General features: G+C 35.2%; 2 protein-coding genes across 2 annotated transcripts in view; one reads left to right on the top strand and one right to left on the bottom strand.

Annotated features, from left to right (window-relative positions):
- Positions 1 to 5,494, bottom strand: part of LOC109111173 (glycerophosphoinositol inositolphosphodiesterase GDPD2-like) — a 10,179-nt gene extending 4,685 nt beyond the window's left edge. The window contains exons 1-7 of the mRNA XM_042770243.1: positions 4,517 to 5,494; positions 3,699 to 3,802; positions 3,470 to 3,563; positions 3,295 to 3,354; positions 1,916 to 2,014; positions 1,540 to 1,633; positions 857 to 996 (exon numbers count right to left, since the gene is read on the bottom strand). Coding sequence (XP_042626177.1) covers positions 857 to 996; positions 1,540 to 1,633; positions 1,916 to 2,014; positions 3,295 to 3,354; positions 3,470 to 3,563; positions 3,699 to 3,802; positions 4,517 to 4,591 — 666 coding nt within the window. The 5' untranslated portion in view covers positions 4,592 to 5,494. The remainder of the gene's footprint in view (positions 1 to 856; positions 997 to 1,539; positions 1,634 to 1,915; positions 2,015 to 3,294; positions 3,355 to 3,469; positions 3,564 to 3,698; positions 3,803 to 4,516) is intronic.
- A 5,379-nt stretch (positions 5,495 to 10,873) lies between these two features.
- LOC122147463 (PDZ domain-containing protein 11-like) lies at positions 10,874 to 13,626 on the top strand. The gene is made up of 5 exons (XM_042770241.1): positions 10,874 to 10,967; positions 11,055 to 11,195; positions 11,282 to 11,380; positions 11,472 to 11,532; positions 12,168 to 13,626. Exons 1-5 carry the CDS (start codon positions 10,875 to 10,877, stop codon positions 12,200 to 12,202), a joined length of 429 nt encoding a protein of 142 aa, XP_042626175.1. The 5' UTR covers position 10,874; the 3' UTR covers positions 12,203 to 13,626.
- Positions 13,627 to 15,358: the final 1,732 nt, after the last annotated feature.

Raw genomic sequence — 15,358 nt, 5'->3', positions numbered from 1 at the left:
ATACATAATGTAGTACATAGTATATACACAAAATAAGATAAAAGTAGACATTTTCTGTGCTGTCACAGCATATGATAACATTGTTTTACTTAAATAACAACATGTGTTCTTAATTATATGTTCTGGGCTTGTTACCACAGAAAAACACCATTAAAAGGGCAAAAAAATTACTTTTTTGCCAGAGACTATTTTACTACAAAAATATGTTCAAGTTTCCATTAAGGTCAAGTCCATTCACCTTTATTTGTATAGCGCTTTATACAATACTGGTTGTGAACAAAACAAAATTCAAAAGCTGTAACATCTGTGTTCTTCACACGCCTCTGTTTTTAATGAAATAACCTTGAGTCTCCTGGTGAGCGCTGGGAGATCAAACATACAGAGCTTCAGATGTCAAAACACCTCCTCCACCCTCCCTGCCATCAGAATTTAACAGTTTGTCTATGAATTGTAGATAGTCAGTTTTTCAAATGGTATTTCTGGATGGGAACTACATGTTTTGTAAGGACTGTAAATGTTTTCACTGTGATTATTGTATCTCTAAAATGCTACTGTTTGAAAAATCTGAGCAGACTAAGATGCTAATGAATTACATGTTACAAGTTGATAGCTTACAACCTTGGAACGATGTTATAATCATCATAATCTTAAACGGATTCAGAAGCTACAGCAGATCATTCATCTTGTGGCATGTCAAATTTAGTCTAATAAAATAACGTTAAAATCCTCAGGCAATTCAGCGATGACATGAACAAACAGCAAAAACTAGATTTTGATGGCCACGCCAGTGTAAACACATTTTAACAAAGGGAAGGAATGTCAAAAGGAAAGTTACAACTAAGGCGTTAACACTTACCATTGGAGCACCGCGATGTCCGACGAGGGCAGGTTTTGGGGGAAGATTATTGGTAATGCATGGAGAGCAGATCGCAAGAGGACACAGGAACACAGCAGCGGACACTACCAGGAAGGTCATCATTATAAAAACCTTACAAGCTACACAGACAAAGACAAAAAACACTCAGTACAAACACTGACATAATTGTAGAAATAAAGCATTATCAAAGGCGTCACTGGTGCTGACTTTCACATTTACATAGACTGGTAATATTCATTTAAGTTTTAAAGTACATTCTCAATCAAAACCATTAATTGTGATCTTATCAGTTCCTGATGAACAAAATCAAGTCCCAACCTGCAATTTTTCTCATTTGAAAATTTGTTTCACTCATATATACATCATCACAATAGGGAAGATCTGCGATTCATGCAGACTTTAAGTATTAATATTATAAGAGTATTGATACATTATAAAGTAATATTATAATATAATATTACTGTAATAAGCTGAATGTTTTTGTTCATTGTAATTCATAGCGTAAGCTTTAAGATAATATACAGGTCAAATTCTAAAATGATTTAATTTAAATCCCTTTTTAATGTCCAAGTTTTTATCTATTGGCTGAAAAGCAATATAATAATGAGCAGTCAGAAAATGTTCAACTTTAAGGTACTATAAGCTGTTTTGGAGGCACTGACCAGCTGTTTGAGCTGTATGATAACTCTGGAACACCAGCCAGCTGATCAAGGTCAAAGCCACCACAGCACCCAGCTGCAGGAAAGGAGCAGTGGCCTATGGGAAACCAAAGAGGGGGTTTTAATACATTGTACAGTACAACAATAGTGGTGTAACTGGAGATGTGGACACCTGAGTGACATTTTTGTGATAAATATAATATAAATATAACATTATGCTGAGGGATATGCTTGCTATTGGTGTAAAATATCACACTGCCATTTAGACTAGATAAAGCTAACAGGAAATACAATGAGAACCAGCTGCAAAGACATATGAGACAGACAATGTACCAGTACTGAAATGATGAATGGTTGAAGGCTGGTTTCGGCTTCTTACCTGAAATGACATATAGACAGTTTTCCACTCCTCCATCCATTCTTTACAAAATCCAGCTGTGCCTAAAGTAACAATGAGGAGACCCAAAAACAGAAACACCTGAACAGAGAACAGAGAATTATTAACATACCGAGATCATTCATTAACAAGCTGTGAACTTCCTTTATACACTATGACTAAAAATGATAAAACTGTTACCAAAGTTTAAAAGGTAACCGATATGAGACCGTTTCCTCAACTAAGAGCACTGAGATCTTTTTAAAGCTAATTTTATAGTCAGCTTTTTATGTATCCTTATGCATACATTTACATAACATTAAGCTTAACAAGTAACTTTTTTTTGAACTTGTGTTCAAAAATGTACAATTTTATATGAAAATATTAAAACTTGATTAACTCTTTTTGGGTTTTCATAGTTTTAAAATAATTTTTTAAATAATTTTTTTATAATTGACTTTAAGATGGACAGCCTGTGTCTGGGACAGGGGTGTTTCCTCGAAGGAGGCAAGGGAGGCAGTGCCTCCTCAGAATATTGGATGAGAACAAAATTTGTAGTACAAAAATGAAACAGTGACAATATTACAAAATATAACATTAAAAAGTTTATAAATCACTCGTTTTTCCAAACAAACAGCATTAGTTTGTCCAACGGCAGGTCTCTCTCACCTCCCCTGAGTCCATTGAGTCTTAACAGACCTACTAAAGCATGCCGTGAGTTTGGGGAAAGTCACATGAGAGGAGGCAATACCTCCATCGCGATATGATTGGATATGACTGGTTATGATCGGAAGTGATTGTTCATGTGATAAATCCCGCCTCTCACATTCCACTTTGACTAATCAGTCTGAATGAACAATATAATGGCATAAACAACTCAAAAAAGTAAACAACTCAGACACTTAGATATAACCACAATCAAACTTCACAATAACACTAAAAAACACTAAAAACATGATATGTGGGAGTTTTTAGTGAGAAATCGGCTTGGTGAAATTTACAGTAAATCTCAGTGTTTTGCTTTGATGACTGATGATCCGAAAAATTCAAAAACAGTTATAAGTTAACTATTAAAAAGAATAGCTGAACATAAGTTCCCAAATAAAATATATTGCTTAAATTGTTACTGCCTTGAGTTATTATTTTGGAATAAATGTAAAATGCTTAAAAACATTAAACACAGTAGATTCACACTTGGCATGTTAATGTAAAAATATAAAATAAAATTTTATATACCATACCACTGCTATATATAAAACAATATATACATAAAAGGCATTTAAGCAGTAGCAGCAAAAATACATTTGAACAATTATTTAAAAATAAATTAATTTTAAAATAAAAGTCTCAATGCAATTTCAAGTTGAAAGGGTAAAGAGTACCTTATGCAGCCAGTGTAAATCCAAGGGCTCTCTGATTGCTAAGTGTAGCAATCCAAATACCTACAGTACAAAAAAAAGATCTCATTGCTACAACCATTACATGCTACCAGCCATACAACCAAACACAAAAATATGCTACCAGCTGAGCAGTCTGGATCACATTCTCTCTTCTTACCAGTAGGAGGAGGCAGTATGTGGCCAGCACGGCAGAAACGACCATCACAATCATGTACCAGTTCACCCATTTTTTTAATGTTTTGAAGGCCTGCCTGCAGGAGGAAAATAAAGCAATATGGCAGAACGACACAACCAGGTATTACAAGCAAAATTGGAAACACTGCGCCAATGGATTTACAATCATGGCCATATAATTATCATGTGTGTAATTGTGTTTATGTGCTCACCAGTTTACATCATTGTGGTCGTTGAAGGCAATGAAACAAACATACATCCAACTCAGGGCAAGTATGGACACAAAAGACAGAAAGGAGAGCCAGCAGCAAGGCCTCTATATATAAACAAAGCAAGAATGCACACTTCAAACATCTCTTTTCTTTTTCAGTTAGGTCTTCTCTTTGTCATTTTTACTGACACTAACAAATGCATCAGAAATAAAAGAAGAAAAAGTTTATTCAGAATTCTCCCTCACTGCTCCACCTGTGTGCGTGTGATGATTTAAAGTCATAGGTTAACCACAAATAAGAGCCCGGGGGGGTATGGGTGGAGGTGATGGCACACAGCCATCGCCTTCTCATGTTGAGTTTCGTCTATTGATCCGAATATTCAAAAGTGGGGCCAATCTCCAATCTGAGGGGTTACTATAATTATTATGATTATTACAAGTCCATTTCACAAATCTGAATGCAGCGGTAATTGTTTCTGACACAAATCAAAACAATTCTGAGCCTTGCTTTTGTATTCAGGCTACTAATTAACATACTTTCCTGCCTGACATGAGCTTTGTACATACTTAAAATGATAATTGTTCATTAAGGAGGCATTCAATGACAACGATTTTTTTTTATTCTTTTCTACATCTATTATACATGGTAAACTATTCCGCCTCTCTCAACTGATTGTGTCAAGCTAAAAAAATAAAAAATAAAAATGACAACCCTGTCTGCAGACTCTGAGATAATGCGTACATCATTGATGTTCAACTTCATTTTCCTATGTGGAAAAATGTGATAAAAAAAGCAAAGTGTAAAAAGAAAAATCTCACATTTCTGTCTTTAGTTTGACCGTTCCAATGACAGCTGTAGATTCCTCTGAGGCAGGTTCGGGAGATCGAGAGCATTGTGTTTTTTTCACATCCAATGATTCCAGCTGAATGTATGCAGATGAATGGGGTCTCGTCCGGTATGTAGTGAGGTTAACTCATTTATAATGCAGGTGTTTGATATAGAATGACTCACTTCTTCACAACTGAAACTAGTAGGAGGGAAGAGAATACAAAAGATGGTGGTTATGCAAGGAAACCTGTTCTTTAGCTCAAAACAGAACTCAGCTCACAATGCCTGGTTTAGTTAGTTAAAAGTCCTTGAATTAGGGTGAGAGAGAGAAAAATATAAGCAATGTGACTCCAGTAGGCAGTCACAGCAGGTTTGAAAAGGTTACATTTAATTATTGAGGAGTGTCTTTGCTTTCAAAAGCCCTGAAGCAGAAAAACTACAAGACAACCTGTGGGAAAGATTTCATATCAATCACTCATTTCTAATAAAAGGACAGAATGTTATTTCCCAACTCAGGTTAACTGCTACTGTTTTGTAAATGATAAATATGCATTAAAATATAACCTTTTTTTAACATCCTATAATCAAACGTTGCCTGATGGCAACAAATTGTATGAAAAACTGACATGAGAAATTAAAGCTTATTCTGAACCAGTTAAAAGGCCTTGCCCATGTTTTGACAGGTTGTGCATAACATGACATATAATCCGCAATGTTATGAAGACTTTCTTCCTGTGGAGGTTAATTGTTGTTGTTTTTTTAGTTTTCCATGTTTAATGGATGTAAAGCTCATGATCAGATAAACATGTCTAAGCAATAAAGTGCTAAAGGCATCTCTGTAAGGATGGGGGTAAGCACAACAGGAAGAGTAAATCATATCAGAGCCAAAATATAAGTAACCTGTATGTGCTTGTGTACAAGTATTTTAACATTTGTATAAATAAAAATTGCACAGTGCCAGTCTAACCTTTGGATAAACCTCGCTGAATACCTCACTGTCTTTTTAATCTAAATTTGTTATAACATTTATAAAGTTAAAGAGTCAGTAAAAAAATGTTTTTGAAAGAAATTAATAATTTTATTAAGCAAGAATGTTAAATTTATCAAAACATTTATAATAGATTACAATATATCAAAAAAACAAATAAATTCTGAACTTTCTAACCAAATATACAAAAAAAAAACAAAAAAACTTACAACAAAAACCATTAAAAATATATATATATATTAAACCGCATAACTACTGCCAACATTAATAATAAAAAGACATTTTCTTGAGCACCGAATCAGCATATTAGAATGATTTGAAGGACAGAAGGATCATGGGACACTGAAGACTGGAGTAATGATGCTTAATTTAGATTTGCATCACAGGAATAAATGATATTTTAAAATATATTAAATTAGAAATTAGTTACACTTGTGTGGATAAAGGAAAGTTGACATTAACACTTCTTGTCACCAGATTTATCAAGTCTTCATTTAGCAGACCAATCAATGCAGTTATCATAAATTTAATATAAAAGTATAAAATGTTAAAAATATTCACTCTTCAATATGTCAGCCTATCTGTCAGCCAGGTAAAAAGTTACATTATCAAAAAGCCTGTGCTGGCAGTGGAAGCCATAACTAAACATCCCCAATGCAAGTACTTGGGGACTGTCAGATCTGAGTCACTGATAAAAAGTTTAGATAATAAACCATATATCCCAGCATGAAGGATACACACCTATCTAAATGCATGACAGTCTATTTTGAAATCTGAAAGTTCCTCACATGTTGTAACCATTGCTGTGTACAGCAGCTTCTTTTAAAGAACATAGCATTTTTGTCAACGGTGACACGCTTCACAAACACCCGGAGCAAAATGTGTTCTTCAGACTTGACAAAGAAGAAAGGAAACCTGTCAAGTGTTTAGTGGAAGTTCTGGCTCCGCAGACAGGTATGGCAGCACTTTTAATAAGTCACTTAACTCACCATTTCAGGTCAAACAACCAGTTCTTTGTCAACTGCAGCTCATATATCTGAATAAATGACCTGCTGGCCTTAAGCCATCATCCTTATTCAACAGGTCCACACTAATTAGTCCAATGCAGGATGGATTTTATAAAGAATGACATTTTCTCAGCATCACACCACACTTCTCAGAGAAGACAACTGCTCCTTTGTCATGTTTATAGCCTGAGTTTGGATTTGTTTTCAAAGGGTCTTTTCTTTCAGTATTAAATTGATCATTAGGAATTTTTATTATTATTCAAAGGGTCTTGCAAAAACTTTTCTTACTTTCTAAAACATCTATTGCAGCATTTTAATTAATTTTCTCTTGGGTGTATGTTCATTTATAAATGCATTTATACAAATTATTATTAAAATATATTTGAAACAAGTACTGCTAAGCCAAACAAAGTGTTACAGAGGAGCTGGCACCCAGATTCAGCAGAAGAAGCTATTTGTCTTATCTCAAAAACTGAGCCATAACATAAAAAAATTGTTCTACTTTAACAGGGTCAATACACACAGTGCTACACACTGTAAATAAAAAAAAATATTCTACCTTAATCAACTGCCAGTAGAGAATTTTGTTGAGAAAATAATATCAGGAAAGGCTTCTTTTCGAGAACAAATTGTGATTTTTTTTCTATTAAAATATTTTGCAATAGGAGCACAAAAACGGAAAAATGTTTAAGTAGGCAGCCTGAAGACACAATGCAAATATTTTTTACCCGTGCAGACAGGTATAACAAGACTTCCAAAAGAATTTATGTCCCATTTTAAATAGGGTCAAAAAAGAAATCAGGTGAACTTAGTAAAACACAGAAGCACATCAATAGCATTACAACTTTAGTAAATCACTCCATCATCAGGCTTTCACTGTATGTGTTCATACTATTAGAAAGCAAATGAAAAGTGCCGCAAAAACAAACATGACACTTTTGAAAACTGTACATAGGCTATTTAACACACATGTACCACTTTTATTGAAGCATTTCAGAATAAGTGTAGAAATGTTTTTATTTCAAGAAATGTTCATTTGGAAAAAAAAATGAATATGGTTATTAAGAAAGAAAAAGAAGGGAAAATAAAAGCAGCCTATGCTAAACTGTATGTAAAACTGCACATAAATCAAACGGCCAATGCACATGTTGTAGTAGAGCACACTTGTTGTGAAGTAAAAGTAACCAGTTGAAGATAATTTTCATGGAACCTCTGAATTTCATTTTCTTCATTAAACTTAAACTATAGACTGTGATACAAAAGTATCTGCCCATGCATTTTCATAGAACATACAATATTTCAAACTAAATACACATGCTCTGCCTTATAAGATAGTCTAGTTTTCTGATGTCACACTTTCTTTATGAAAGCATTTAAGTATCATCATGCTGACTGCGAGAGATTTCAACCCATTCTAAAACTAATTCACATGCAACCTCAGATCTTGTTCTGCAGTTCAGTGACATCATGAGACATTTTTGTGTTATTTTTTAACCCGAGGGTAATAAAATATTGTTAAGGTTAAATTTAGTTTAACACAACGATCTCACAGAGACACATTTATCAGCAAATTTGCAAAAGACTGTAACTTCTGATTTGTATTTTATAATTTCTAAAAAAACAAACAAAAAAATGTTTTTCCCTTAAACATGGTTAAACCTCGTGATAATTTTGATTTGCAAAAATTCAGAACTTTTGTTTTTTAAAAAATGTGCATTGTTAGTGGTATCATGGTTTCCCTAAATCATCGTTTTTTTCTATCAGGATGCTTTTAGCACCTGTAATGACACGCACACCTGACGATATTCAGTTCGCACGCCTTTCAGTAATATTAGATCAGAACACATGCCGAGAGAGCGAACTGATTTTTGAGATGGTACCTTACCTTGGTTTAAAAAGTAAACATCTGATATTGAAGTCCCAGTCAGATTCTCAAACTGCAGCTCTCTTCTGCAGTCTGTGTACTCGAACTCATGCTGAGACTTAAATCCCGTGGACGGAGTATCAATGAGGCGGTAACAAAGATGAGCTTCCCATTCCCTGCAGCTTTGTAAGTCTGGACCAGCACCAATGCGGTTCCACTCGTGTTCAGCAGAGGGCACTCACAGAGACGCAATCAAAGAGTTTTTCGAATAATTAGGAACCTTAAAGTGTAACCATCTAAGTTTGTTAACAGCAAGAGATGCTGCCTGACACATAAATGCATTATATCTTGCTTACACAAACGTTTACATTTAAAATTTTACATGTGCTGGAGAGATATAATTTGGATATTGATTAATCCTGTTTTTTTTTCTTTCTTTCTTTTTTTGTTTAGTGGAAAAGGAGTCTATTGTCCATCTGTTTCTGATATTATGATCTGATCCAGAATTATTTTAAATTTTTTATTTTATTTTTATTTTTTTGGTGTATATGAGAAATTTAATTTGAAGGAAAACAAATATTATGATATATGTATTATTCCAATGAAAGTAATAATAATAAATTACCACTATTGCACCAATTCTCTTAACAATGACAACAAAAAAAAATTTTTACATACATTGAAGAATTGGCCAGGATCAAAGCCAAATTTCATTCATTCTCTTTAGGAGGACTACTGCACCAGTTTGGTGAGCATTGTTAATAAAAAACAAAAAAAGGAATTTACAATTTTTGATTAATGAATCAATGTCTTGTGCACTCCAGCATGTTTTTATGTACATTTCTGTATACTGTTGTATATTTTGTGGTTAATAATGAAAAAAGAGCCCCTATTAAGTTTTTAGTTAAAGGAAAAAAGAGCATGATTTGTATTATCTTGCCAATATTTGAATGTAATAATAATAAAGCCAATATGGGTCTAATAAAAAAATATAATAACCATTGTATATAATTTACCATTTATAGAAAATTAATATAATTTTATATAATAAGATCTCTGCCCATACAATCGGGCTTTTTCCTTCTTTCCTTCGGGTTTCTTTTAATTCGCATAAAAATTATAGAAATGTATACATAAACATGTGTAGTCTAAGGAGCAAATACAAAATCAGAAGTGATGAGGGGAAAAAACGAAAAAAAATGATATTTAAATAAATGGATTTTTTGAATGAAATTGTAAAAAAAATTATATAGTTCATACTAATTTACAGATAAAGTTCTGTGTTACTGAAATAGTTTCCATATAGCTCTTGAGGCAAGTAATGTAAACAACATGTAATTTAAATGTTATATTTATAGAATGTGAATATTTAGATTTTGGATTTTTCGTTTTCTAATAAGCATGGACCTTCAAAGTATAACAAGATATTGTATATTTCTTAATGTATTGTTTTATCAAAATGTGACAGTCAAGTCTTTCCAAGCAGAGGAAGAGTAAGGACAAAAAGAACAAGTGGTTATTTCTCTGTATGTATGTAGGATACATTTACAGTATAAGCTAATTGCCAGGGTCACTTAGTTAATTATTTCTCGTTTCTTCAGTAGGATACATTTACAGTATAAGCTGATAAACTATTTCTGCTTCAACTATAGGGGACAAAAGGGTAGACTATTGCTAACAAACTTTTTTTTTTTTTTTTTTTTTTCAGAGTTAATATTTGAAAGCCAATTTCTGACATACCTGAAAGTCTTGCCTTAAACGCTACTGAACATATCCTTCAAGTCTTTTTTTTATTAAATGGAAAGAAACTTAGCTGAGCTCCAGAAACTAAAAACGAATCATGATCTTAGGATGCTCTTGTAATTGAGCAACGGGAAGCGGACTTGTCAAAAAGTGACCGAGAGGCCACATTTACAGTTTGAAAGGTCTTTGGAAAAAAATGTGTGAAACTGTCCCAATATCAATATTTTCTTTAACTCTCCATAGTTCTTGCTGAGGGGGAAAAAAAAAGAAAAGAAAAAAAAGTGCTGGTCACATGATCTGTAGGAGGGCGTGGCTAATGGTTCGCTCGAGGAGTGCTTGGTGAGTTGATAGACAAAAACAAAACTGTCGCGCAAAAGCAGCTGTATATAGTGCTTGTCTTTCATTTTAGTATGATCATATTTGTAACGTCAGTTTATTCGCGCAGCGTTTTGATAATTTGAACGGCTTATGGCTCATTGTGCAGCGCATCTTGTGTTTACTGTTGAGTGTTAGCAAGCTAGCCCGCTGTACTCACTGTACAATGAGAACCGTAGAGAGTGAATTTACACCCAATTTAATTATAAATCTTTGGTCATTTCATGCATGTATATTCACAGTTTTGTAAATAATTTAGTCTTGAAAAGTAAGAAAAAAAAGAAACCTTACATTTAAAATATATCGAGATTATTGAGGATCATAATTTCACATTTTTTCTCTCTCCCTCCTCAATTCTAGCTCGAAAAAACATGGACCAAAAGATTCCGTACGATGATTATCAACTGCCAGTAGTGTTTCTTCCTTCCTATGAGAGCCCTCCTGCATGGATCCCTCCACAAGAGGTGGCTGTTATTGAACACTATGTTTCCAGCTCATCTTTTGTGATCACATTGACCTAATCTACATCTTTCTTTCTTTCTTATAATCAGAGGATACAACACCCTGACTACAACAATGAACTCACTCAGTTCCTACCTCGCACTATAGTGTTAAATAAGCCCCCTGGTGCACAACTGGGCTTCAATATCCGTGGAGGAAAGGCCTCACAGCTTGGTATATTTATTTCAAAGGTCAGTTTTGCAGATTAAAACCTTCTTTATCTTTCGGCTAAGGAACTGACTTCATCATCTTGGTCTTGCTCAAAATGTTTTGACAGGTGGTGCCAGATTCAGATGCCCACAGGGCAGGACTGCAAGAGGGCGATCAGGTGCTTTCTGTCAATGATGTGGACTTTCAAGACATTGAGCATTCAAAGGTAAGTTCTGATATGTCAGTCCAAAAGACAGAAACACGCTGGATGTCTCGTCTTCTAAATAGTATCGGTGTGATCTTGATTTCTCTCCTAGGCTGTGGAGATTTTAAAGACTGCAAGAGAGATTTTGATGAAGGTTCGATACTTCCCTTACAGTGAGTATTATTTTCATCCTTCCCTTGAGATGCAAAAAATCAGACATGATGGTTTCAATATGTAGTGGATTCATTTATATTGTGATATATTTGATAATATTCTAGTCAGGTTGTGTATTTCTTTCTATTCTAGGTCTATAGTTGATTGTTTCAGATACTGTAGTCAATTCAATTTTTGATTCATAAAGTGTTTTATGCAATACTGATTGTTTTAAACCAGCTTTGCAGTAATAAACAGGGAACTTCAGATATGAGACAAATTTAATTTCTGCTGTAAAACATCTCTAAAATGACAAGTGTAAGTAGTGTTCAAGTATTCAGTGTTGATATTTACAGTTATTGAACTTAACTGAAACATAAATTATGAATCATTTATGAAAATTCCACTATAAGCAGCTATTAACAGTTATTGTCATTATTTAGCACAAGTCGGTTCAATATGAATTTCAAATCAATTCAGTAACTGTTGATATTGCAAACAATTTCAATTCAGCTGTAAAGTAGCTCTACTGAAGACAATGGTGTAATCCAGCTCATTTCAAGTTTTGTTCTCATATGTGGCAGTAGTGAGCATTTTAGTTAACTGATTCAGTTGGAGTACCTGACATAAATGTGCTGTGCAACTGTTTTTCTAGACTACCAGCGGCAGAAGGAGAGGACTGTACACTAGGTGGCAGAGCTGACCTTCATGACTGCACCGGTGCAGTGACGCAGCTGATGAGGCGTTGGTGTGTCTGTGAAACCTTTAGCTGCCCTGCATCATCTTCCTCCCACTAACTATTTTCTGACTAAGAGACTGCTCAAAGAAATCATCTTCAAACACTTCACGACATGCCTGATGATTCACAGCTTCGCCCATAGTGGTGGTTTTGAGCTGTGCCAGTTTTGAATGCAGCTGGCGAAATTCTCAAATACTTTCCCCTCTTCTCTGTTTTCTCATCATTTCCTTTCCTCTGGGGAAAATAAGCATATTCTTTGAGATACACTATATTGCCAAAAGTATTGGGACACCCCTCCAAATCATTGAATTCAGGTGTTCCTATCACTTCCATGGCCACAGATGTATAAAATCAAGCACCTAGACATGCAGACTGCTTCTACAAACATTTGTGAAAGAATGGGTCGCTTTCAGAACCTCAGTGAATTCAAGCATGGTACTTGAAGTAGGTTGCCACCTGTGCGATAAGTCCATTTGTGAAATTTCCTCACTACTAAATATTCCACGGTCAACTGTTAGTGGTATTATAACAAAGTAGAAGCAATTGGGAACAACAGCAACTCAGCCACAAAGTGGCAGGCTACGTAAAATCACAGAGTGGGGACAGTGCATGCTGAGTGCATAGAAGTTGCCAACTTTCTGCAGAGTCAGTAGCTACAGACCTCCAAATTTCATGTGGCCTTCAGATTAGCTCAAGAACAGTGCGTAGAGAGCTTCATGCAATGGATTTCCATGGCTGAGCAGCTGCATCCAAACCTATATCACCAAGTGCAATGCAAAGTGTCAGATGCATTGGTTTAAAGCACGCCGCTACTGGTCTCAAGAGCAGAGGAGATGAGTTCTCTGGAGTGACGAATCACACTTCTCTGTCTGGCAATCTGATGGACGAGTCTGGGTTTGGCAGTTGCCAGGAGAACGGTACTTGCCTGACTGTATTGTGCCAGGTGTAAAGTTTGGTGGAGAGGGGATTATGGTGTAGGGTTGTTTTTCAGGGGTTGGGCTTAGCCCCTTAGTTCCAGTGAAAACTGTCTATAAAGACATGGATGAGCAAGTTTGGTGTGGAGGAACTTGACTGGCCTGCACAGAGTCCTGACCTCAACCTGATAGAACACATTTGGGATGAATTAGAGCAGAGACTGCAAACCAGGCCTTCTCGTCCAACATCAGTGCCTAAACTCACAAATGCACTTATTGAAGAATGGTAAAAAAAAAATCCCTTAAACAGATTGCCAAACCTTGTGGAAAGCCTTCCCAGAAGGGTTTAAAGCTGTTATAGCTGCAATTACGGGCCAACTCCATATTAAACCCTGCGCATTAAAGGGATACTCCATCGCAAAATGAAAATTTTGTCATTATTCACTTACCCTCATGTCGTTCCAAACTGATAAAAGCTTGTTCGACTTCAGAACACAATTCAAGATATTTTGGATGAAAACCAGTAGGGTTGAAACTGTCCCATAGACTGCCAAATAAATAACAGTGTCAAGGTCCAGAAAAGTATGAAAAGCATCGTCAGAATAGTCCATCTTCCATCAGTGATTCAACCGTAACGTTATGAAGCGACGAGAATACTTTTTGTACATGAAGAAAACAAAAATAACGACTTTATTCAACAACTCCTCTCCTCCATCAGCGTAGCGCCATTTTGACAATTCGGAGCAGTACGCAGGCAGGGTACGCTCTTCCGTGCCAGCAGCGCTGCACTGTTTTCATTCAAACCAAAGCATAAATACACGTAAAAAATGTATCCTTGTGGCTATGAAGGTAAAATGACGTCAAAAGATTTGCATACACAGGTTAATATTTAAGTGTACATAAGACTGTAAGGGTAAATTAAATTTGCATGCACGAGAAGCTTTGTAAAGGTGTAAATCGTAAAAAAAAAATCGTAAATCGTTTCAAGCGTAAGAAAAAATTATTTGCAGCATTTTACTGTTACTTGATTAAATGAAGAGTCAGTGAGAGGCTCGTTTGATTGTCTACAAGAAGAAGGTGGACCCGCCCTCCCCCTCACGCTTGCAAAACTCAGTTAGTGAGAGAATCAATGTCAAAATTGTAAGAGCAGAGAAAAGAAATATACATATCGCATTATTTCTGGAACTTTTTGCCCCACATGCACAACAGGTCATTTAGACATTTGCAGCAGTTTGTTTTTTTACACATACAGATTGGTTCTATGCAGTCGAGCTGTTTTGAAGTTCTTTAAACTGTTGTTTTCGCTTGCAAATCACCGTTCACAGGCTTGCAGTGCTTTTGAACGTCTTTTGGCAAAAAAAAAGTGCCCAAAGTGTTAGTGCAGAAAAATGGAAGTCAGAAGCATACAGATCATATTTATTTTGCTTTAGCATGAAGCTACAGTTTTACAATACATGAATTACACTTAGAAGTAACAGTAAAATGCTGCAAATCATTTTTTCTTACGCTTGAAACGCGATTTACACCTTTACAAAGCTTCTCTTGCGCATGCAAATTTAATTTACGCTTACAGTCTTATGTACACTTCCACAAATATTACCCTGTGTATGCAAATCTTTTTGACGTCATTTTACCTTCATAGTGTCACGGCCTGCGTACAGCTCAGATTTGTCAAAATGGCTCTACGCTGATTTGGAGAGACAGAGGAGAGGAATTGTTGAATAAAGTCATTATTCTTGTTTTCTTCGTGTACAAAAAGTACTCTCGTCGCTTCATAACGTTAGGTTGAATCACTGATGGCAGATGGACTATTCTGACGATGCTTTTTAATACTTTCCTGGACCTTGACACTGTTATTTCATTTGGCAGTCTATGGGACAGTCTCAAGCCTCCCTACGGTGAAATAACCCTTTAAGAATGGGTTGTCCATTAAAGGTCAAGTGCATGTAAAGTCAGACGTCCCAGAACTTTTGGCAATAGTGTGTCATGCATATGAAAAGAAAAACATGGCAGATGTGTTATTTATTAAATGAAATTACTATAGTCGTTACCATCATGATTAAATTATGATCTGCTATTGATATCATCACTTAGAGGCCATTTGTTAAATAAAGCTAAATATTATGTTTAATATATCATATACTATTTTATTAACTAAGCTCTTTTTGTGATTGCATTTCAATTTTGTATTCC

This window comes from Cyprinus carpio, chromosome A14, assembly GCF_018340385.1.
Source record: "Cyprinus carpio isolate SPL01 chromosome A14, ASM1834038v1, whole genome shotgun sequence".
Taxonomy (NCBI): domain Eukaryota; kingdom Metazoa; phylum Chordata; class Actinopteri; order Cypriniformes; family Cyprinidae; genus Cyprinus; species Cyprinus carpio.
This window is presented reverse-complemented; position numbering and strand designations above follow the sequence as displayed.

Bases quoted from the DNA above. Each gene is read 5' to 3' on its own strand.
- LOC122147463 (XM_042770241.1), top strand. From the start codon at position 10,875: ATGGACCAAAAGATTCCGTACGATGATTATCAACTGCCAGTAGTGTTT. The intron at 10,968-11,054 runs GTGGCTGTTATT...TCTTATAATCAG, and splicing joins CATGGATCCCTCCACAAGAG to AGGATACAACACCCTGACTA. The intron at 11,196-11,281 runs GTCAGTTTTGCA...ATGTTTTGACAG, and splicing joins TTGGTATATTTATTTCAAAG to GTGGTGCCAGATTCAGATGC.